Below are 23,947 nucleotides of genomic sequence, written 5' to 3' on the forward strand. Positions count from 1 at the left end.
AGAGTTGATAACAGAGTTGATAACAGGACTGATAACAGAGTCGATAACAGAGTCGATAACAGAGTTGATAACAGAGTCGATAACAGAGTTGATAACAGAGTCGATAACAGAGTTGATAACAGAGTTGATAACAGGACTGATAACAGAGTCGATAACAGAGTTGATAACAGAGTTGATAACAGGACTGATAACAGAGTCGATAACAGAGTTGATAACAGAGTTGATAACAGGACTGATAACAGAGTCGATAACAGAGTCGATAACAGAGTTGATAACAGAGTCGATAACAGAGTTGATAACAGAGTCGATAACAGAGTTGATAACAGAGTCATTAAGACTCGATAACAGAGTCGATAAGACTCGATAACAGAGCCGATAACAGAGTCGATAACAGAGTTGATAACAGAGTCGATAACAGAATCACTGGATACTAAATTGGACAAAGTGGCTCCAGAACTGAAAACACTTTAAAATCTATTGTTTACGTTTTTCCTAAATTATCGTGTGTTTAAGTTTGTGATAAACACGATTGCTGCTTAATGACTTTGATTACGTCCTGAACCTGGACCAGTGTGTGTGTGTGTGTGTGTGTGTGTGTGTGTGTGTGTGTGTGTGTGTGTGTGTGTGTGTGTGTGTGTGTGTGTGTGTGCACTGCAGAGTGAAACAAAGAGCAGGAAGATTGATGATTGATTAGCTGAGTCGTTGGCAGACGTCACTTTGATGAAGGACGCCGCTGAGAAAAACACACTGCTTCCTGATTACTGCCAGCAGGGTGTGTGTGTGTGTGTGTGTGTGTGTGTGTGTGTGTGTGTGTGTGTGTGTGTGTGTGTGTGTGTGTGTGTGTGTGTGTGTTTTCATGACAACAACCAACAGCACCAACATGAAAACTACATCACTTTCTGTGTTTCTGCCGTTTCCATGGAAACAAACATCCTTTTCAAAACGTTGACATGTAAACATGAAACCTTCCCGAAATGAAAACGGGAAAAACAATGTTTGTTGTCATGGAAACAAGGGAAGAATTCAGTCACAAGCATAAAGTCCACCACTGCATAGCACTGGAACCTTCCAGCTCACAGGACTGAACATCCCTCCTGATGGTGACGGAACGCTGCCCCCTGGTGGCCACACGGTGGGACAGAACCGCTCTGCAGGAAAACCAGAGTGACTCTGTTGATGATGTTCTGAGACTTCAAGGTAAAATTCTATAGGTTAATTATGCTTCAGCCTACTGCGACTTTCACCTCCGTGTAAAGGACAAGAAGAAGAAGAAGAAGAAGAAGAAGAAGAAGAAGAAGAAGAAGAAGAAGAAGAAGAACACGGATGTTTGACAGATTATTCCCACTGAGTTCTACCAACCTGATGTTTTCAGGTTCCTGCTTCAGTCCGAAGCTCAGAGCTGCTCTGTGTCTCCTCTCAGCTCAACTTTCACTTTCCAACATGAGGCCCGTTGGACCAGAACCGGCCGCTGAAGCTCCACCAGAACACCAAGAAACCAGGCCATCGAGGATTTGGAGGAGTTTAGTTGACCGTTCACTGTGTTTTCACCACAACGTGTCACTAGAATGAACTTTATGCTGAGAATGTCGTCATTTTCATGAGTAACTCTTTGATCTTCTATATTCTAGACAGTTTCATCACGTACACTGTGTACAAACAAAGAAATAACTTTCAAGTGTGAATTTAAAGCTTATTATATCAATATTTTACTGGTCCAGATACTCAACATGAAAGTTTTATTCAGTATACATTATACACATGTGTAGCCAGGTTGAAAGAGTTTTTTTTCATGTATTTCCATCCATCCATCCTCTCCCTCTTATGAGTTTTACGGGTGTCAGTCTGAGCACCGTCACCCAGATCACATTGCACCATTAAGAACCTTCCTGCAGGTGGAGAGCCCACGGGAAGGTGGAGCCTTGCGTGGGACATGAACCCTCGACCTTGAGACTGAGAGTCTCATGCTCTACCTACTGAGCTAACCAGGGACTTTCAAGTCTGTGACTTTAAAGTTCGTATTAATTTCATTGTAGAACGCTTCATGTTATTCTGGTTGTGATTTGTTCTGTGAGCTTTCGCCCTGTCCTGCAGGTTCTAGCTCCTCCCAGTTCCAACACACCTGATTGCAATGAGGGGCCTTATTGGGCTTTTTCACCACCTTGGTGATGACATCATCATTAGATTCAGGTCTGCTGAAGAAGGGAGGAACTAAAACATCCAGGACAGGGGTTGGACACCGCTGCTGTAAAGGGACAGCTTGATGCAGGGGCGGAGCTTCGGGAGGGGCTGGGAGGAAAATAGGGATAGGTGGGCTCCATATGTATATATATTAAATACATCTTTATATTGGTTCAGTTATCTGCTTTTAAATAAGTATGTTTCTTCCATAGTAGATTTGGTGTTTGGGTCCTTCAACTGGGCTACAATTGTCCTCCAAAGAGAGACACTCTCTTCAGGGGACAATTGTTTTATATATATATATATATATATATATATACACATACACATAGAAATAGCCTACACACACACACATATGTATATGTGTATATATATATATATATATATATGTGTGTGTGTGTGTGTGTGTGTATATAGTATATGGTAGAAAAACTACTAACAGCCTCTCAGTAGAATTTGTTTGTGGACTCGGCTTAGCATCGCTAGCATGATAGCACAACACAAATGAAAGGAGTTGGTACTACTGGTACTGCTGCTACTGTGTGTGTGTGTGTGTGTGTATGCTAGTAGCATAATGCTAATTCTGCTACTGTGTGTGTGTATGCTAGTAGCATAATGCTAATTCTGCTACTGTGTGTGTATGCTAGTAGCATAATGCTAATGCTGCTACTGTGTGTGTGTATGCTAGTAGTATAATGCTAATTCTGCTACTGTGTGTGTATGCTAGTAGCATAATGCTAATGCTGCTACTATGTGTGTGTGCGTATGCTAGTAGCATAATGATAATGCTGCAACTGTACGTGTATATATGTATGCTGGTAGCATAACGCTGCTACTGTGTGTGTATGTATATGTATGCTAGTAGCATAATGCTGCTACTGTGTGTGTATGTATGCTAGTAGCATAATGCTAATGCTGCTACTGTGTGTGTATATGTATGCTAGTAGCATAATGCTGCTACTGTGTGTGTGTATATGTATGCTAGTAGCATAATGCTGCTACTGTGTGTGTATGTGTATGCTAGTAGCATAATGCTGCTACTGTGTGTGTGTATATGTATGCTAGTAGCATAATGCTGCTACTGTGTGTGTATATGTATGCTAGTAGCATAATGCTACTACTGTGTGTGTGTATATGTATGCTAGTAGCATAATGCTAATGCTGCTACTGTGTGTGTATATGTATGCTAGTAGCATAATGCTAATGCTGCTACTGTGTGTGTATATGTATGCTAGTAGCATAATGCTGCTACTGTGTGTGTGTATATGTATACTAGTAGCATAATGCTGCTACTGTGTGTGTGTATATGTATGCTAGTAGCATAATGCTGCTACTGTGTGTGTATATGTATGCTAGTAGCATAATGCTGCTACTGTGTGTGTGTATATGTATACTAGTAGCATAATGCTGCTACTGTGTGTGTGTATATGTATGCTAGTAGCATAATGCTGCTACTGTGTGTGTGTATATGTATGCTAGTAGCATAATGCTAATGCTGCTAATGTGTCATTAACGCATTAATCTCAGGAGACAAAGTAGGAATCATGACAGCAGTGGAAGAGATGAAGAGAAAAGTCACGTTTGTTTCACAACACCTGTAACGTTTAATGAAGGTCAAGCCCTGGAGGGTCCTGGTCCTGGTCCTGGAGGGTCCTGGTCCTGGAGGGTGTTAGTCCTGCAGAGTCCTGCTCCTGGTGGGTCCCTGGAGGGTGTTAGTCCTAGAGGGTCCTGGTCCTGGAGGGTGTTAGTCCTGCAGAGTCCTGGTCCTGGAGGGTCTTGGAGGGTCCTCCTTGTCTTATGGATTCCACTCATTAACAACATCACGCCGTGGTCACTTTCAAAGTTTTTATGAGACTAATGTCGTAACACATTTCCACACAAACTTTCATTTTTTTCAAGTAAACTTCTGGAAAGCTGAAGTTTTTTGCTTTTCTTGGTACAAACAAGGTCCAGAAAACGTTTGGACTTCAAATCGCTTTTCATTTCCTCTAATCAACAAAACGCCGCTCAGTTCCGTAAAGTGGACCGACGCAGAACAAAACTACGACTTTACAGGAAGAAACACGGTGAGAAATTATAAAAACTATCAAGTAACTCGTGCAAACGAACTAAAACTAATGGAGGAGGATCGACGTCAAACGTTCTCATAAAATATCATTAGAATCAATTACACTGTGTGTGTGTGTGTGTGTGTGTGTGTGTGTGTGTGTGTGTGTGTGTGTGTAAGATAAATAAGTTGCTCTGTGTGCTTCTTTTCTCGATATACTGTAAAAATGTTTGTGCTTCGCACCGCTCAGTTTCTAAAGATGGCGGTGAGACTTGGTAAAGATGGCGGTGGGGTTTACACTTTGAGACCCGGATTCCAGGTTTGAGCGGCTGAAGTGAAAATGGGGGATTCTAGTTAAACTTAACAACCATTAAACTTTTAGGTTCTTTTAAATTCTATAAAGCCAATAATGGAATAAAATGATGAAAACACTGAAACGGAAAGTATCTGTGAACCCGGTTATTATGTTGTTAATGTATAATTGAGTCCCGCCCTCACCTGTCCAGCTGAACCTGTCCTCACCTGTCCATGTGAACCCGCCCTCACCTGTCCAGGTGGACCCGCCCTCACCTGTCCATGTGAACCCGCCCTCACCTGTCCATGTGAACCCGCCCTCACCTGTCCAGCTGAACCTGTCCTCACCTGTCCATGTGAACCCGCCCTCACCTGTCCAGGTGGACCCGCCCTCACCTGTCCATGTGAACCCGCCCTCACCTGTCCAGGTGAACCCGCCCTCACCTGTCCATGTGAACCCGCCCTCAACTGTCCATGTGAACCCGCCCTCACCTGTCCAGGTGGACCCGCCCTCACCTGTCCATGTGAACCCGCCCTCACCTGTCCAGGTGAACCCGCCCTCACCTGTAGTAATGTGGTTTGGGCTCCAGCCCCCCTGAACAGGAGAATTGTTATAGAAGATAGATTGATCATGTTATTTGCTTCCTTGCATCAATAAAAGCTGAATGACGATGTCGTTGTTTGCTCGAGTCTCTCAGCAGAATAGTGGGAGTTTAGTTTCAGCTGCTGGACTCGGGACCCGGCTGTGATGGAGGCTGCGTTTGCCCCCCGGCGGACTGCGTTTGCCCCCCGGCGGACTGCGTTTGCCCCCCGGCGGGCTGCGCCGGCGGTCCCTGGCTGAACAGCAGCTTCTTGATGACGTCCATGTAGAAGGGCGTGTACACGGTGCGGTTGTAGTTGATCAGAGGCAGGAAGTTGGCGGCCAGCGCGGCGAGCTCGGGCTTGATGGCCGCCAGGCCGGCCGGAACCTCGTCCAGCTTGACGTGGGGCTCGGAGCTGAACAGCAGCGTCTTGAAGTACTGCTGTACTCGGTCCTCTGCGGGGAGACGCAACGTTCACACACTGAAAACTGTCCGTGGTCATACAGAGACATCTAGTGGTCACTGATGGTATGGACAGGCATATTTCAATAATCAAAAGACTTCCTAGTACAAGTCACAGCTAAAAAACAAAAAGTGTGACTTCTACCAACAACATACGGTAGTTACTCACACAGGTACACGGAACTCCCTTATTATTCAAACCAGAGTAAGAAAATACTTAAAGTTTATACAAGTCAGTTTTTCTGTTAAGCTGCTCTGTCGACTTGTTTTTTTCACCCATCAGACATTTTGATGGATTATAGTCCAGAAAATACGGTAATAATCCCTGTGACGAAGCCTAAAACTGACTCAATGTCATCGCATCTAACAACTTGAACGTAAACTGACTGAAGGAAGCAGAAAGGTGATCACAGCTTCAGTTTCCTCACCGACTAGCAGGCGGACGGGGTTGTCGGGGTGAGCGATGCTGCAGATCTGCCCTCTCAGGGTGTCCTGCAGGGCGGCGCTCAGGGTGGGGTAGCCCCGCCCACTCAGCGACTTGTTCAGCTCGCAGCAGATCTTCACCCCAACGCCCTTCAGCGCCTCGTCCAGGTCGAAGCTCCTGCAGGGAGACAAGAGAGCTTAAGGCCCCGCCCACTCGCCGCCGCCGTTTCATGTCCCCATGGTTTCAGTCCGATCAGCCTCACGACGGTTCAGGAGCCTGAAAACTTTTTTTTTTTTTTTTAAAAACGAGTTCCAAAGTGGAGGAATCTGAAAACGTCGCCTCGGCTTTGGCGTGTAAATGGCCAAGGTGCTCATTGGCTGAAAAGGAGGATGTATGGCCCCACCTCTTGACTTATAACCCCACCTCCTTCTCCATGATGTCATCACCTCTCGACCTATAACCACGCCTCCCTCTCCGTGATGTCATCACCTCTCGACCTAAAACCCCGCCTCCCTCTCCGTGATGTCATCACCTCTTGACTTATAACCCCGCCTCCCTCTCCGTGATGTCATAACCTCTTGACCTATAACCCCGCCTCCCTCTCCGTGATGTCATCACCTCTCGACCTATAACCCCGCCTCCCCCTCCGTGATGTCACTCACCAGATGGCGGACTAGGTGGAGCTGCAGAAGCTGCTGATGGTCGTCACTTTAATAAAGCACATGTTGATTCCTCCAGTAGGAAGAGTCTCACTATCTTCTCTGTATTAGAGTGTATTAGCTGAGTCACAGCGCCCCCTAAAGGCCTGGCATGTGAACTCCATTATTTTGAGTTCATAGTGACGCGTGGATCGAATTTCTTTTAAGAACAAGAGGGAGAAAAAAGATCATTTTGGCTGGTGTGGATGGGGACTAATGCTGCGGTCTGACGGAGGTCTAAACACCGCATTCTGACGGAGGTCTCAACACCGCATTCTGACGGAGGTCTTAACGCCGCATTCTGACGGAGGTCTTAACGCCGCAGCCTGACAGAGGCCTGCGGTCCGGGCGGAGGAGGACGTACGGGTGGTGCATCCCATCCAGCAGCACGACCACCATCTTCTTCAGGCGGTCCGACAAGGAGGGCAGGTCCTGGATCGGCCCGCCGACGGAGCTGAAGACGATGAGCAGAACCTGGTTGACGGTTCCACTCCGCTGCAGCTGCTGCTGCAGGTCCTGCAGGCGCTGCTCGTCCGACACCAGAGTCTGAGGACAACCGCAGGACAACATCGTCAGCGTCTGGTCCGGCCCGCGGGTGGAGTGGGCTTAACCCTCCACCCATCTCACCTCGGGCAGCGTGCTGCGGCTGTAGTCCCAGGTGAGGATCTGGAGGTAGGCAGTGTTGAGGATTTGAGCGGGCCCGGGCAGTGCCACCCGTCCTTTCCCCCCGTCGGACCTCCACCCAGCGGGCAGCAGCTCCTCCAGCGCCGAGCGGATCCAGGCGGTGGTCCGGTCCAGAGCACCTGAACAGGGTCACAGCGAGTCCAGAGTAGGATCCTGAGTCTCAGCCGCTTTTCAACAGCAGAACAACTTATCGTCTGGAAATACAGTCTGATCTTTTCTTCATGATACCTCCATAGGAAACTCATGAGCTCCAAGTGCAGCTCTATTTTAGGAAAAAACTCATTTTATTAGAATTAAATGTGACGACAAAACATGTTTAAATTTATTTACACCACCTGAGCTCCGCCTTCTGAAGTAGCAGCCATGATGAAGCTTTTCTGCAGTTATGGATCTCAACTGTTATTTACAACGTTTTCAACTCTTTATCAGGAAAAACACCATTTCCAGTAACGTGAGCTTGTTTTCCTCTCAGTAGATAGATTTATATAGAGATGGATTATTTAATCCCTGTCGGGACATTTTACACTGGAGAGAAGGAGTTTCCTGTGGTCACACAGTGACACCTAGTGGTCCAACATGGCGACACCTAGTGGTCCAACATGGCAACACCTAGTGGTCCAACATGGCGACACCAAGTGGTCCAACACCAGGTGATTCAACATGGCGACACCTAGTGGTCCAACATAGCGACACCAAGTAGTCCAACATAGCGACACCTAGTGGTCCAACATGGCGACACCAAGTGGTCCAACACCAGGTGATTCAACATGGCGACACCTAGTGGTCCAACATAGCGACACCAAGTAGTCCAACATAGCGACACCTAGTGGTCCAACATGGCGACACCAAGTGGTCCAACACCAGGTGATTCAACATGGCGACACCTAGTGATTCAACATGGCGACACCTAGTGGTCCAACATAGCGACACCTAGTGATCCAACATGGCGACACCAAGTGGTCCAACATAGCGACACCTAGTGATCCAACATGGCGACACCTAGTGGTCCAACATAGCGACACCAAGTAGTCCAACATAGCGACACCTAGTGGTCCAACATAGCGACACCTAGTGGTCCAACACCAGGTGATTCAACATAGCGACACCTAGTGATCCAACATGGCGACACCTAGTGGTATTTCCTGCCATGTTTGATATGTATATTGTTGAGCAGCCAAAGGTCTAAAGAAAGAGACTTCTGGCCCAGACGGTGGGAATAACGGTGAGTAAACGGTGACGAGGACTCACTGGGTGTTTTTTCCAGAATTTTCTGGAACTGTTCCCTCTGGTAGGCGGCTCCGTGTCGGTGCAGGACTCGCCGCAGGCCCATGATGGAGAAGTTGATCATGTCCACCTTCATGATGTCCAGCACTCTGAAGATCTCCCTGGAAACATACAGAGGTGCGTCATCATCTGGGCCGGGTCTCTGCGCTCTCATTGGGCGGTTCAGGTCACATGGTTACCTGAAGAGCGTCACCACGTCGGCGGTGCTTTCCCTCAGCTTCCGGATCTCCTCGTCCCTGTCGGGGGCACACATCCTGCCCATGGTGGCGATGATGAAGGCGGCGAGGCCCTGGATGTCCACGGCGTCGTTGTGGGCCTGCTGACGGATCAGGTCCAGGTCCAGAACCTCCAGGATCCGAGTCTGCAGCGAGGACGTGGGCCTGCAGAGGGTCTGCGGCGAGGACGGGGGCCCGCCGCTCGGCTCCAGCAGCGACAGCAACGTCTGGGGAAACAAGGGGAAGGTTTGACCTGCTGCCCAACAACCGATAAAGGATCAATGAAGAGACTCTGGAGACGTCAGACGTCAGCTGAACTCGTCATCAGACACACAAACAGTCTGAAACGCCACGATCACCGTTAACATATTTTGAGACAGTAGATGGCGCCGTGTTGTGTGCGGACCTCTCTGATCTCCTCCAGGAGACTGATGGCTTGTCCGTACTGAGGAGGGTCGTCGTTAAGCTCCGCCTCCAGGATATCCCAGAATGCTTTGTGCATGTTGTCTCTGGCCATCTTCAATAAACTGAAAAAGAAAGAAGAAATTATTTAATAGTAGTTAAAAGGACATTTATTTTTCAGATGATCTCTCTTTCTTTATCTTTTCATTCTAGAGAAGAAACTGTGATCAAATTAGATAATTAGCATTAAAATGCACTTTCTTTAGACTTGAATATCTTTTAAATATAAAAAAGACAAGTTGCAGTAATGGATCCAAGAGTTTGGGGTCTTTTAACATATGTACATAAATGGATTGACTCACTGCTGCCACCCACTGGACACAAGTGGAATTACTTCAATTTAACATCTGTAGTAAAATGTATTGTTACATTATTGGATATGATATTTTTAGAACTACTTTAATAATTTAATAACCAGCCAATACTGTACTAACATACTCAAAATGTTGTGCTTTTATTACACTTTTAGAAAGTTATTACGTTATTGACTTTAATACATTTGAAAATGTAGAAATGATCATGTTTTGTACTTATTGAATCAAAATGAATGAATTTGATCATTTCCACTAAAATGTCATTGAATGTCACAATATTTCAGGATTGAACCAGTCAGTCTTGTGATTTCACGTCCCTGAGCGGCGCCGGCTGCAGGTCGTGGTATTTCACGGCGGCGCCGCAGTCGGCTGGCTGCGTCGTGCACGACAAAGTGATGATGATGATGATGATGGGAGCGAGGAGGCACGTGCAGTGGCGTACCTTCCCTCGGGGAGAGGATCCTGTGGCACATGGTAATGGCGGTTTGCCAGGATCTCATGCGAGAGTCGGAGGTTGAGCAGCTCTCTGGAGGAGTCCATCACTTCATCCAGGGTGACGGTTTTCGGAGGGCTCGCTGTGGGAGGAGCCAAACGGGACTTTAACTACAAACCGACCCAGCAGAGAGGAAACTTTACAGCCGACACATGGACCTACAGGAGGGCGAGGAGTTGCTGCTGGAGCTCTCGCTGGAGGAGGTCTCGCTGGCGGAGGTCTCGCTGGCGGAGCCGTCCCGGTCGCTGGCGGCGGAGCACGACTCCACGTCGCTCCCGCGGTCGTCCGCGCTGGACGGCCGCTCGTTGTTCAGAGGCATCGCCAGCTGAAGCTGCACACGGGAAAGAAACATTCCCACCAAGTGTCACACTCCGTGTCGCCATGGCAGCAAACACGGTCAACGCAAACACTGTTGCCACGGTAACCGACAGTCAAATTAAGTTTAAAGGAGTTTGAATCAAAACTTTATCGTTTCGCGGTGAAACGGAATGAATTTAAACGTTTCTCTCGTGATCGATGTCTCGACTGGACAAACATTGGGCAGGGGAATCGACATAGACTGGATTTTAATAGAACAAGAGCATCTCCATTTACACCCATTGATCTTTTATCGCAAAAAGTAAATAAAGAGAATAAAATGCAAAACCCAGTAAGTAATTGAATTACAAAAAAAATATCATAAGTGAACAAGTCCAGGAGTCCACAAGCTTCTTTTTGTTTTTTTTAAAGCTTCAGGTAAAAAGCTTTCAGCTGCTGCGTGAACATTAATGTTAAATTGGCTTAAAAACATGTGTTCTTATACAATACTTTGTTTTAACCTCTTTATATTTATTATTTCTCATATTATCTTGGCAAAACCTCAAAGATGGAAGACGGTCTTAGTGGGAAATAACTGAACACAACTTTGTGCCGATAAGTCGATCATTTAAAGCCACATAATGATTTTCCAGTGAGAAACTCTCCAGTAACTGTCCCGGTCCGTCTCTAAGCCCTCGGTGACCCCGAACCGATCCGAACGCCCCGAGCACGACGAGGGTTCAGTGTTTCCAGCCGGCTTCCCAGAACCGACAGGATGTAAACGCTCCCAAGTGGATTCAGCTTTGCTCGTACTGCCGAGAAGAAACGAGACTCTGAGACCTTTTGTCTCCTGAACGAGCGACAGAAACACAGATCCTGTCCCGCCTCCGCATCACACCGACCTTCATACGGAGAACGAAGCTGCTGACGGAGACGGAAGTGAACGGGTCAGAACATTCAGCTCCACAAAGTCGGAACAAAGCAAAACAAGATCTTCTGATCACACCAGACCTTTAATAATCAGTCCTGCTCAGTGGGAAGGTCCAAACGAGAGCAGACGCAGCGCTGGCAGGGTGACGCCTGGTGGTAGGGCGACCCCTGGTGGTAGTGGTAGGGGCGACCCCTGGTGGTAGGGCGACCCCTGGTGGTAGTGGTAGGGGCGACCCCTGGTGGTAGGGCGACGCCTGTTGGTAGGGCGACCCCTGGTGGCAGGGCGACCCCTGTTGGTAGGGCGACCCCTGGTGGCAGGGTAACCACTGGTGGTAGTGGTAGGGGCGACCCCTGGTGGTAGGGCGACCCCTGGTTGCAGGGTGATCACTGGTGGCAGGGCGACCCCTGGTGGTAGGGCCGACCCCTGGTGGCAGGGGCGACCCCTGGTGGTAGGGCGACAACTGGTGGCAGGGCGACCCCTGGTGGTAGGGCGACCCCTGGTGGCAGGGTGATCACTGGTGGCAGGGTGATCACTGGTGGCAGGGCGACCCCTGGTGGTAGGGCAACCCCTGGTGGCAGGGCGACCACTGGTGGTAGGGGCGACCACTGGTGGTAGGGGCGACCACTGGTGGTAGGGGCGCCCCCTGGTGATAGGGGCGACCCCTTTTGGCAGGGCGACCCCTGGTGGCAGGGCGACCCCTGGTGGCAGGGTGACCACTGGTGGTAGGGGCGACCACTGGTGGTAGGGGCGCCCCCTGGTGATAGGGGCGACCCCTTTTGGCAGGGCGACCCCTGGTGGCAGGGCGACCCCTGCTGGCAGGGCGACCTGGGCGTTCAGGCTCAGTTATCTGCTGCTATAAATGAAGACACACACTCTGCAGGCTAAAGATAGCTTGAGGGGGCCTGTGTGTGTGTGTGTGTGTGTGTGTGTGTGTGTGTGTGTGTGTGTGTGTGTGTGTGTGTGTGTGTGTGTGTGTGTGTGTGTGTGTGTGTGTGTGTGTGTGTGTGTGTGTGTGTGTGTGTGTGTGTGGCTCATTCATTACATCATCTGCTACACTGGACAGCGAGGTCACAGAAGCACAGCAGGACAGTTTTTAAGAGATAATCCAGAGCGACGGAGGAGGATCAGAACCCAGGAACCTGAATACAGAGTAGATGTTCTGTCGTCTTTGTGAGGAAGACTCTTCAAGAACTGAAACTAAACATAAAACTGTGATGGCAGCTTCTATTGATCGACCCAGGAAGCTTCTATTGATCACCACTGAAACACTGATTATTGACCTGCAAATATTAATTTGTAATTTGGGAACTTTAAGATGTTTAAGGAAAGCAAAGTACTAGATTACATGGTGTAAGTTACACACAAGAGAAGTTACAGTAATGCGAGTATTCTTAGTGTTACTCCCAGTCCTGTTATGTTATTCAGAGGTGGAAGAAGCAACTACTCCCACACTGCTTCACTGTACATTTCACTCAAAGTGTGAAATAAATACTCCAGTTACCAAAAAAGTCTCTATGTCAACAGTAACGGGAGTACTTGGTTACTTTCCCCCGTGCTCAGAAACAAAGAGCTCCACATCTGACTGCACGGCAACATAAACAAAGCAGCTGACCAGGGGGCGGGGCTTCTGTCAGCAGCTCTCCTGATTGGCTGGGCTGCCTGTCTGTCGCCACTGCCTGTCTCCTGATTGGCTGAGGTCGCAGCTGCAAGGCTTCGTCTCTCCACTGGATAAAAAAAAAAAATCGCTCCACACGTTCCAGGAGAAGATACACGTGATCCGAGCTGCAGACCAAAACAAGAGCTCGTGGGCTCAGCAGACAATAACAAGGAGCTGTTGCACACGAATTTAATGAAACACGAAATTGCACAACCCGGGAAAAAACAAACCAAGCAGGGAAAACTGCAAAATCGTCCCTGAGAGTTCAGTTAAAAAGGCTTTTGAAACATCAGTAAGTCATGACACTACATGTAAAGGTGAATCGTTGACGGATTTAATTTAATGAAGCAGCTTTGGTTTGAAATTCACACTGACAAACCTGAAAACTGTCGAAGACTGAATCCCCTTCCTCAGTAAAAGTTGGAGTGAAGCGAGAATCGAGCCCAAAGTGAGAATAAAGAGGAGTTTTCACCTGAAGCAGGATCCAGAGAGGAGACAGAAGGTCTCGGTCCTGAAGGGAACTCTGGTCCTCAGTCTGTTGGGCTTTAATGTCCTTCTTCTCTTGGAGCAACGACAGAACAAACCACTACAGGAGGACAAGTCAACGACAAACACCCACAGCGGCTGGAAAACGACTTTCATTCCTCAAAAGCACCAAACAGATATTTAGAATCCACGTTTAATGGAAACCTTCACCAGCCAGCTGGATATGATCCGTGTACTGAGCACAAACTGACCGATTTCACATCCATTGGAATGGTTCAGTCCAGTCGGGTTTGTTTACGGATGTGACGTATTGTGACGTCAGTGGAAGTCAGTCAGTCAGGTTTATTTATAAAGCGCTTTTCACACATAACAAAATCACAAAGTGCTGTACATAAAATGGGTGCAATAAAACAGAACATTCAAATTTCATAAAATACAGTAAAAGTGAGAGAAAGATTTAGCTAAAAGCTTTTCTTAAATAAAAACGTCTTCAAGTGCTTTTTAAAAGAACTTGTGGAATCGAGCATGCGGAGGGACAAGGGCAAGTTGTTCCATAGTCTGGGGGGGACTAGCCTGAAAGGACCGGTCCCCCCGGGGGGAGGGGCTGCAGCCTGAAAGGACCGGTCCACCCCGGTTTTAAAGGGTCTTTGGGACCTTCAGGAGACTCTGGTCTGAGGATCGGAGGGTGACCCTGAGGGGTAGGGACACACCATACCACAATGTACTGAGAGCACAATGGAAGCGCGAGGACAGAGCGTCTCAAAGTGTCTCTCTGAGGGACGCTTTCATTCGCGTGGCAACAAAGATGTGTCCCAACAATACGATAAATCGATATTTTATTCATCCCGAGGGAAATTAAAGTTTCCAGCAGCCCACATACAACAGAACGCAAACATAGGCAGGGTAGTACACGCAACATTTCTCATTTCAAAATCTACATAAATAAAACTGTAACTGTAAAATCTATAGGAATACTAAAAGTAGTAAAAGTTGATATTTACACATTTCTCCTGGAATCCACACAATATCACTCACTCTCTTAATTCTATTTAATTTTCCTTTCATTCTATGTGGCAATGTAAAAATAATTTACCCCAAGAATTAATAAAGTATTCTAATGTTACTACAACTACAACTACTACTAATATTTAATAATAATAATCATGATTCCAGGAGAAATCTTCTTCCTGTCCTACAGCCTTGACTTGTCAATCCTTCCTGCACAGTTTCACACTCATATGATTTCCCAGTACAAATATTGCCGACATTTTAGCAACTTAACTTCCTGATATATTTCAAACTTTTTCCAGCTCAGATCCAACTTTCTTACTGAATACATACATACATACAAACCAGTGAGGTGCGGTCAGGGGAGGCAGTGCCTCACCTGCCATCATGATGAAAAAAAAAAAAAAGTCCATAAAATAAATATCAATATTTTCCACTGATTTGTGTTAAAGATGCATTTTCAGTATGACTCTACACAGTTTTCTACATTTTATTAAGTTAAAAATGGCTGAATTGAAATATTTTGTGATCTAGTACAGGGCAGAAATCCCAGGTGAGGCAGTGGCAGTACTCTGCCTCACCTCTAGGCGGCGTACGTGAACTGACAGGATTGTATTTCAAGACTAAAACATTTCTCCAAACTGGACTTCCAGTCCAAACAGAAGGTGCGAAGGTAATAATAACATTAAGATCAGGAATGAAAAATACTTGATGTTGTGGCTGGTTGGTGTAGATTATGTATCATATTATATTCAGTATTTTTTATTAAGATATGATTCTCGATTGGGGTGCAAAAGGTCCCGGGTGCAGTTCCCGTCTCCGCCTGATGGGGGAAGCAGCGTCTCAGCGCCTCAGTTTTATTCAGGCGGACGTGATGACGTCAGAGGAAAGTTTGAACATGGCGCTGGATTTGACTCCTCGATTCAGACGACTAAACAGTCAAACTCGAAGTTTTCGTGAAAGTTTACAACACGGTAAGATCTAATTGCGACTTTAATCCAACTTTAACAGTGAATCCAAACTGATTAGTGTAGAAACAGACGCTCAGACCGGGATTAAAGCCTTCACATAAAGGCGTCAAGCTCCGGTGACGGTGAGCACTGATTACCCCTGAGAAAGGTTCATCAAAACTCTTTAAACACCAAAATCTGTCTCTTGTTGTTGTTTGAAGGCTTTTTTATCCACTCAATATTTATATCTCCAAACAATGTACTTTGACATAAAGTGCACAAATCTCAGATTAAATCTGTGTTAGACTAGATTAGATTACATTATCTACTGTAGGATTACATTTGTAACCCTAACCCCGATTTAACCACATAACAGAGATAGGAAAAGAGATTATTTGTTTTTTCGTGTCCAGTTTTCGTAGCTGTGTAATTTTCCGGTTCTTTCCATTCCATTAGTTTCCCATCAGGAACAGGATCAGCTTGTTGCTCACAATATTTCACCAGAGTTCATCCCGCCCGGGATTATGTTGGTGTAAACTGAGCACAAATGCTGAGAATGAATCTAATGTCCAAATATTAATGCATCTGAAAGTACAAGGTTTTAACGCATATGTAATTTAACCCATTTTAACTACTAAGACAGTGTCCACAGCTGTTCACAATATAATTAACATATTCATATGTAAAAACATTATCAACCATCTAAGCATGTCAGCTCACATCGATGCTAAGCAGGGAGCTCCATCACTGTGTGAAACGTTGCTATGGAAACGGCTCGGTTACCAGGTTACGGAGGCTGCAAGGCATTCTGGGAGATGGATTACTGCCGATATTACTAGAAAATATCAAAGGAGTTTAGTGTGAGAAGATCAAAGGACATGAAGGGACATTCTTTTTGCAGTTTTGGGGGGATTTATTTGGGAACGTTTCGCCGTTAACGTCCCAAAATCTAATCGATCTAATGGTCTCTGGACGATGACAAATCATCCCTGAAGATTCAGAGGAGTTAGTTTTTGCAAAAAGTTAGGAAAATACATACAAATCAATAAATAAATACACGCAGATGAACACAAGCTTCTTGCCCAACTTCGTTGGCGAAGGAAAACACCCTACCCTAACCTCCACTCTCTTATTTAACCTCATTAGACCGTTTCCACAGATAAGAAATTTCCCAATCTTCACAGATTTGTACTTGAGAATGTTTTTGTTTGTGCCACTATATTTTAAGATGAACATCTGAATGTTTTGCTCATTATGGTCGATCACCCCGTCAGGATCAGAAATGGAACGATGAAGACTGACTTTAGACCTTGAGAGGATGTCCATGAGGGGAGTGGAGTAGTAAATAGAACGCGTCTTAAAGGGCCAGACTGTATAAGAACCCGATATTTCAGTCAAGATGTTTCCTCAGTGGATCCCCAGAAGACCCGTTCTCTTTGTATCATGAAGTCTCAGAGCCTCATGCAGCCTCCCGGTTTCCCCTGTTTGATGTGCACCTTGTGTTTTGCCCCTCTGGACCGCCTTCCTCCCGCCCCCAGGCTTCTCAGGGCCCTTCGGCGCCACTGAGCTGTGGCACAACATCATCCGGGCGCTGCAGGCTCAGGTGGAGGTGCGGCGCTGCAGGAGGCGCCTCCGCCTGCACGCCGACTGCTTCACGGGCTGCGACGCCGTGGACGCCGTCCTCAGCTACCTGATGCAGAACGTGGCGTTCTGCTCCAGCGAGGTGTCGCGCCTCAAAGCGGCGCGGCTCTGCCAGGCGCTGATGGAGGCCAAGGTGTTCGAGCCGGTGGGTTCCAGGAGGTTCCTCAGGAACAAGGACACCTCCTTCCAGGACAGCAGCTGCAGCCTGTACCGCTTCCTGGACTACCAGCAGGACCCCGGCTCGTCTCTGAAGGAACGGGAGCCGGAGAACATTTCACCAGGACCGGACTCCAAGAGGAGGAGCAGCTCAAGGTCGGTTCCACTCAACGTCTTCTCTCTCATGTGTTTTGTCTGGTGGCTGACTGCTGACTGTGCAGGAAACTCCGGCTGAAGACATGGAGGTCAGACGTGTTGTTCACAGGAGTCGTAGCTGAAGACCGGCGGCAGCATCTGCAGCACCTTGATGCTACTAAGATGTTCTGCATGTTTCCTGAGGGTTCTGCAGGTTTTGGTCAAAGAGCAGGTTGATGTGGATCACGTACAAACTTTAGGTATTTGACCTTTATTAGGGTTAGGGTTGCTTGAGATTCAAACTTGTCTCTTTAGGAAGGAACTCCTTCCAGGCTCAGGAAAGCAGAATGAAGCTGCGTGTCCTCTGAGCCAGCAGCAGCTCCAACCTCCACCGTCAGAACGTCTTGGTTCTGGGTGTCATGGACTCCACTAGATGCAGGAAGGGTTCTAATGACATATTTTGTGTTCTCTTTTAATTTGGAAAAGTATCCAACTACATGGTGGTATCGGTATCGATACCAAAATGTAGGTATCGTGACAACACTAGTTCCCACAGGTTCTGGTCCATCTTGACGTGCCAGCAGCCGATTGGTTGTCTGTGAGGTGACAGAACTTATTGCTTAAGAAGCTTTGGTCCACGGTGGTCCTCAAGGGACCAGGTCCTCAGGTAGACTGTGGAGCTTCAGAACGTCAGTAGAAAATCTCCTCCAGACCATCAGAGCAGCAGCAGCTGGACTATTGAGACCTGCAGGGTGGACCCAGGCTCTCATGGTGGTTACACCACATCCTGAGACTCCTCAGACCTCCTCTGGTCCAGTTCTGCTGTAGACCATCAGGTAGACCATCAGAGCTCCTCTGGTCCAGTTCTGCTGTAGACCACCAGGTAGACCAGTCCACGTGAATGACAGGATCATGAACTCCAGTAGACCTTGTGTTGCTGTGGCAGGCTGCAGGAAGTGAGGACCATCTCCAACCCTCTGGCTGTGGGACCATCAGACCAGGTGGACCAGCTGCTGAGGACCATCAACATGCAGCCTGCAGCACCTTGTGGCTTCCTGTCCAGAGCTGGTGAGAAGCTCTACTCTGGGTGTTGTCCAGCCGTGTGTCTGCTCCAGCTCTGAGCTCGTTCTTCTGCTCCTCCAGTGGTGGAGGAGGTGTGGAAGCAGCAGACTCTGCTGCAGCTGCTGCAGATGGTGGACATTCCCATGTTGGACTGTATTCTGACGTCTCCTGACAGAGTCCAGCCTGCAGCCTGCAGTACCGCTCTCCACCAGCAGGACCTGGTCATCTCCAACACCTGCCTGGAGCGAGAGCTTCCTGATGCCCTGCAGCGGTCCCAGTGAGTGCTGCCTCACCTCTACCTCACCTCGATCTCACCTCTACCTCACCTCTCCTCTCCCGACCTCTGCCTCACCTCTTCTCACTTCTACCTCACCTCTCCTGACCTCTACCTCACCTCTTTTCACTTCTACCTCACCTCTCCTGACCTCTACCTCACCTCTCCTACTATCTACCTCACCTCTCCTGACCTTTACCTTACATCTACCTCATCTCTCCTACCCTCTACCTCACCTCTCCTACCGTCTACCTCACCTCTACCTCACCACTCCAACCATCAACCTCACCTCTCCTAGCCTCTACCTCACCTCAACCTCATCTCTCCTACCCTCTACTTTACCTCTGCCTCACCTTAACCTCACCTCTCCTACCGTCTACCTCACCTCTCCTCAACCCCACCACTCCAACCATCAACCTCACCTCTCCTAGCCTCTACCTTACCTCTGCCTCACCTCAACCTCACCTCTCCTACCCTCTACCTTACCTCTGCCTCACCTCACCTCTCCTGCTATCTCTAGTGTCCAGCAGTTACATCGATCAGCCGGCTTGTATCTGACAGCTTCACCCAATAAAACATCTCCAACATGACTGTGATCAGGAAGTCTGATGTTGGAGAACAAAACACAGTGACAGGAAGGTTAAAGGTCATTCAGGTTGGAAGTGTTTCTTCCCAACAGCACATTGATTTATAAAATAATCCTTCCTCTAACATGAAAAATCAGTTTTAATATTAATTTTGCTCTCCCTGTCAAAAACTAGCATGTATAGTTTTGTACTTGTGTTGATATGATGAAAATATAAATGTTGAGAAGTTCCAGTCTGGTGAGGATGAAGAACAATGTGGCCCCGCAGTGTTCAGTCTATATCAGTACTTCCTGAAATACTGGTGCATTATTTCCTGCTGCTGGGGCGTCTTGTTAAAACTTCTCATGAGAGTCAGACTCTACAACGAGGTCAGACAGTGAGAAGTTCACGCCACACTTCAGCTGGTCCAGGGCCGTGGTGTGACGTGTGTGGAGAGTCGGGGTTAGTTTACACACAATCATTACACTCGTGGCAGAAATGGTGTGAAGCAGGAAATCTCCAGCAGACTGAGGAAGACATCAACCGCTCCACCAAACACATGTCATAATGACCTCTGACCTCCAGGCTGGATGACTGGCTGTCGGCCGCGGCAGACTGTTTGGAGCTGTTTCCAGATCAGCTGGTCGTGGTCGCCGGCGAGCAGCTCAGCCACAAAGATGGCGGAGCCGCCGCCGCCTCGTCGTCCTGTGAGCAGGAGGAAAGTCAGAAGAGACTTCTCTTTGACACCATAGTAAAGTACTACAGCAGCCCGGAGACAGTTCCTCTGCTGGCAGGACGCTACCTGGACATCCACCTCGCCATCCTCCACTTCCTGGGTCTGTACTGCACCCACATCACTCCACATCACTCCACATCACTCCACTGCACACACATCACTCCACATCACCCCTCTCCACCCACATCACTCCACTACACCCACATTACTCCACATCACCCCTCTCCACCCACATCACTCCACTACACCCACATCACTCCACTACACCCACATCACTCCACATCACCCCTCTCCACCCACATCACTCCACTACACCCACATCACTCCACTACACCCACATTACTCCACATCACCCCTCTCCACCCACATCACTCCACTACACCCACATCACTCCACTACACCCACATTACTCCACATCACTTCACATCACTCCACTACACCAACATCACTCCACATCACTCTACATCACTCCACCATACCCACATCACTCCACGACACCAACATCACTCCACATCACTCCACTGCACCCACATCACTTCATATCACTCCATTGCATCCACATCACCCCACTCCACACACATCACTTCATATCACTCCACTACACCAACATCACTCCACTATACCCACATGACTGCACTGCACCCACATCACTCCACATCACTCCACTGCACCCACATCACTTCATATCACTCCACTGCACCCACATCACTCCACATCACCCCACTACACCCACATCACTTCACATCACTCCACTACACCAACATCACTCCACATCACTCCACTGCACCCACATCACACAGGTGGAACAAGAAATATGGTTACATTGCTTAAATTTCTACTCTTACAATTAAAGTTACTGTTGTTAAATATAATTCCTGCTTTTGACAAGGATGTGAATGCAGTTAAAAAGTAACTATTACTAGTTGTATTTAGTACTTTCACTCGACTAATCATACTTTATCTTGTATCATTAGAATCACACTGAGAACAGCAGGAATGTCATTTTAATTTACCTGTAGAAACAAACTTCCTCAACCGTGGACTTTGAGTAGTTTTAGAGTCAAGCACTTGAGTATTTTCCTGGTATTTGAGTACCTGCGTACTATATTGATCCAGTGTTTGGACGTCTGTGTGTCCAGACCAGGGTAGAATGCAGGAGGCCACCCGAGCGTCTCAGCTGTGTCTGCGGCTGCTGGAGTCCGGCGTACGTGACGAGCTGCGCCGGCTGCTGGCCTTCATGTGGCAGGCTGCTCAACGCCACGCCTGCCGCCTGCACAAACAGGTACCAGCTCCAGGACAGGACGGGGGACGCATCCATGAAGGACACACAACACTTCAGCTGGAATCTCTGCTTTTGTGAGGCGGTGGTGACGACCCCTGTGTTTCCTTCCTCCCTGTCAGACTGACAACCGGACTGTGGTGCGCCGCTCCTTCCAGAGAGCTCTGCTGCAGAACCAGGACCTGAGCCGGGATCAGAGTGAAGCTCTGGTGCTGTTCCTCCTGGACAATCACGCCGAGCTCTTTAAGGTCCTCCTCACTTCTTCACTGATCCACCTGCTGTTGAGTCTGTATTGATTGTCCCCCCTCCTGCGGCTCCCAGACTCCCACCACCCTGATTGAAGCCGTGAGCAGGACTCTGAGGACCCTGCGGCAGGGCAAAGACCCAGACTCCATCGCCAGTACGTCGTCATGCACCAACAGTTCTCTCAATACACTAAGAAGTACTGGGAAATACTCAAGATATGTCCCCACATATATTCACGTTAAATCCACCAAAAAACAACATCCAACCCAATAAATGCTCTAAAATAAAACCAGCAAAGACCAAAGAAAAGCAACACTAACATTTTGACTGTTTACATTTTAAGTGACACTATTTGGGGAAAAGTGGATATTAACTCTAAAAATGTCCCGAGAGTAGAAACGTTAACAATTTCACTTTGTGCTCTGTAAGAGTTAAATCTGCATCACAGAAAGAGAAGCCGTGGGTTTTGTGTCTGTTGATAGAAGCCGTGGGTTTTGTGTCTGTTGATAGAAGCCGTGGGTTTTGTGTCTGTTGATAGACGCTGTGGGTTTTATGTCTGTTGATAGACGCTGTGGGTTTTGTGTCTGTTGATAGAAGCCGTGGGTTTTATGTCTGTTGATAGACGCTGTGGGTTTTGTGTCTGTTGATAGACGCTGTGGGTTTTATGTCTGTTGATAGAAGCCGTGGGTTTTATGTCTGTTGATAGAAGCCGTGGGTTTTGTGTCTGTTGATAGATGCTGTGGGTCTTGTGTCTGTTGATAGAAGCCGTGGGTCTTGTGTCTGTGTTGCAGCGTTCACCTTCTGCCAGCAGGTGTCTCCCCAGGAGTACGAGGACCAGCGGGAGGCCACCACCCTGCAGAGCCTGAAGGAGCTGCTGCAGCACATCTGGTCCAGCCAGACGCTCGGCGCCAAGCAGAGGAGGAAGCTGCTCAAGGACTTCCAGAAGAACCACCCGGTGGTGTTCCTGCAGCACATGTCCAGCTGCATCTGACACACACACACACACACACACACACACACACACACACACACACACACACACACACACACACACACACACACACACACACACACACACACACACACACACACGGAGTGTGAGGAGTTGGAAGCTTCTGCAGTTTGGAGGTTTTTTGTTGAAGGAAGATTTTTGTTTGATCAGTTTTCCAGCTGATTCTGAGCTGATTTGATGTTACAGAGTTGTATCACTGATGTTAAATATTTTCTGCCTTCTAAAGCTTCAACACTATTTTAACAACACAAACTGTGAAAGGGGACGATTTCTGTAACACAAGTGGGAGTTTAGTAAATCTAACCCGCAGTAAACCGTTTAGATGCCCAACATGTGGCCTGTGGGCCAAAGCCGGGTCACCAGAAGGTTTAGTGAGGTCCTCAGGACGACTCCACACAGACACATTCACTGTAAAGTGACTAGTGAAGCAGTGGTAGGTCAGGGGAAGCACTCTAGTGTGTGTGTCCATACAAAGGACTTGAACCGGTGACTGTCGGCACACATCAGTGCTCACCACTACGCCACTGTGACGCAGGCTGAGATCCGGTCGTTTTGTTTCCTCTGAACTAAACTGTCTCCACACTTTCATTTGAATAATCTTGTTTTCTGTGAGCCGTTTGTATTTGAAGTGAAAGTTTTTCTCTGGACTTTAGGAAAGTTTTGCTTTTGGAAGTAAGCCTGTTTAAGAAGTAATCCCGAGTACCGAGCTTTACTGTCGCTGCACTTCCCATGAAGAATACTGTCGGAGCTGCTGGTCGGGGCGTTGAAGCAGAAGTAACACTGATGTAGCCGGATGAATAATCCTAACCTCAGCTCAGGTTGTATTTTTATGGGTTTTAAAGGTGGTTTTTTTTTTTTTTCAGTAACTGCAATCTCTTTAAATATGGAAGCTTGTTAGGATTTTATTTTTAATTAAGCTGTTTTGACTCGAGGGAAAAGTTTTAATTCTGTTTATATCTGGCACTACTACTAATTTAAGTTTTGGATGAGATGCCTTAATATGTGTTTGTAATAGTTTGATGATGAAAACAAGTGAGTCTCAGTCACTGAATAATCAACCAAAGCACTTTATGATGCTGAAACTGCTTTACTTTATTCTGAGGCATCAAATAAACCTCTCCAAAATCACTGCGCTGGCTCGCCTCATTCTACTGCTTTGGGAATGTCTTTCTGTTTCTCACATTCTTCACACACGCAGACATATATACATATATACTTTGATATATTTGAGTACTTTTTGTGTCACGAATTAACTCAATCTGCTTTCCATCAAGAGATAATTTAATTATTGAGCAAAGCTGAAGTGAACTTACTGCATTGTCACGCTAAATCTTGAATTAGTTTCCGTCTGATGGTGTAAACTGAACTGGATTAT

General features: G+C 47.4%; 2 protein-coding genes across 6 annotated transcripts; one reads left to right on the plus strand and one right to left on the minus strand.

The window, feature by feature from the left end:
- Positions 1-4,010: 4,010 nt before the first annotated feature.
- tcp11l2 (t-complex 11, testis-specific-like 2) lies at positions 4,011-13,619 on the minus strand. 5 transcript variants are annotated; one of them, XM_080492481.1, is made up of 11 exons: positions 13,494-13,599; positions 10,299-10,467; positions 10,086-10,218; positions 9,274-9,394; positions 8,832-9,094; positions 8,617-8,753; positions 7,312-7,487; positions 7,049-7,230; positions 5,991-6,163; positions 4,772-5,555; positions 4,011-4,723 (listed from the first exon to the last, which is right to left on the minus strand). In XM_080492481.1, the coding sequence occupies exons 2-10, from the start codon at positions 10,453-10,455 to the stop codon at positions 5,239-5,241; spliced, it is 1,659 nt and encodes a 552-aa protein (XP_080348607.1). In that variant the 5' UTR covers positions 10,456-10,467; positions 13,494-13,599; the 3' UTR covers positions 4,011-4,723; positions 4,772-5,238. The 5 variants fall into 5 exon arrangements, with proteins under 5 accessions (XP_080348607.1, XP_080348609.1, XP_080348610.1 ...); XM_080492483.1 differs by having other exon boundaries at positions 13,401-13,555; XM_080492484.1 differs by lacking the exon at positions 13,494-13,599 and adding an exon at positions 12,977-13,146.
- A 1,769-nt stretch (positions 13,620-15,388) lies between these two features.
- Positions 15,389-23,693, plus strand: depdc4 (DEP domain containing 4). The gene is made up of 9 exons (XM_080492494.1): positions 15,389-15,489; positions 17,004-17,418; positions 18,344-18,465; positions 18,541-18,736; positions 19,885-20,135; positions 21,175-21,317; positions 21,437-21,562; positions 21,636-21,714; positions 22,352-23,693. The coding sequence occupies exons 1-9, from the start codon at positions 15,390-15,392 to the stop codon at positions 22,549-22,551; spliced, it is 1,632 nt and encodes a 543-aa protein (XP_080348620.1). The 5' UTR covers position 15,389; the 3' UTR covers positions 22,552-23,693.
- The last annotated feature ends 254 nt before the right edge of the window (positions 23,694-23,947 follow it).

Source organism: Lipophrys pholis (genome assembly GCF_963383615.2).
Source record: "Lipophrys pholis genome assembly, chromosome: 22".
NCBI lineage: Eukaryota > Metazoa > Chordata > Actinopteri > Blenniiformes > Blenniidae > Lipophrys > Lipophrys pholis.

Bases quoted from the DNA above. Each gene is read 5' to 3' on its own strand.
- tcp11l2 (XM_080492480.1), bottom strand. From the start codon at position 10,455: ATGCCTCTGAACAACGAGCGGCCGTCCAGCGCGGACGACCGCGGGAGC. The intron at 9,095-9,273 runs GTCCGCACACAA...TTGTTTCCCCAG, and splicing joins TCCTGGAGGAGATCAGAGAG to ACGTTGCTGTCGCTGCTGGA. The intron at 7,488-8,616 runs GTGAGTCCTCGT...GACCCTGTTCAG, and splicing joins AATTCTGGAAAAAACACCCA to GTGCTCTGGACCGGACCACC.
- depdc4 (XM_080492494.1), top strand. From the start codon at position 15,390: ATGACGTCAGAGGAAAGTTTGAACATGGCGCTGGATTTGACTCCTCGA. The intron at 15,490-17,003 runs GTAAGATCTAAT...TCCCGCCCCCAG, and splicing joins TCGTGAAAGTTTACAACACG to GCTTCTCAGGGCCCTTCGGC. The intron at 18,737-19,884 runs GTGAGTGCTGCC...TCTGACCTCCAG, and splicing joins GATGCCCTGCAGCGGTCCCA to GCTGGATGACTGGCTGTCGG.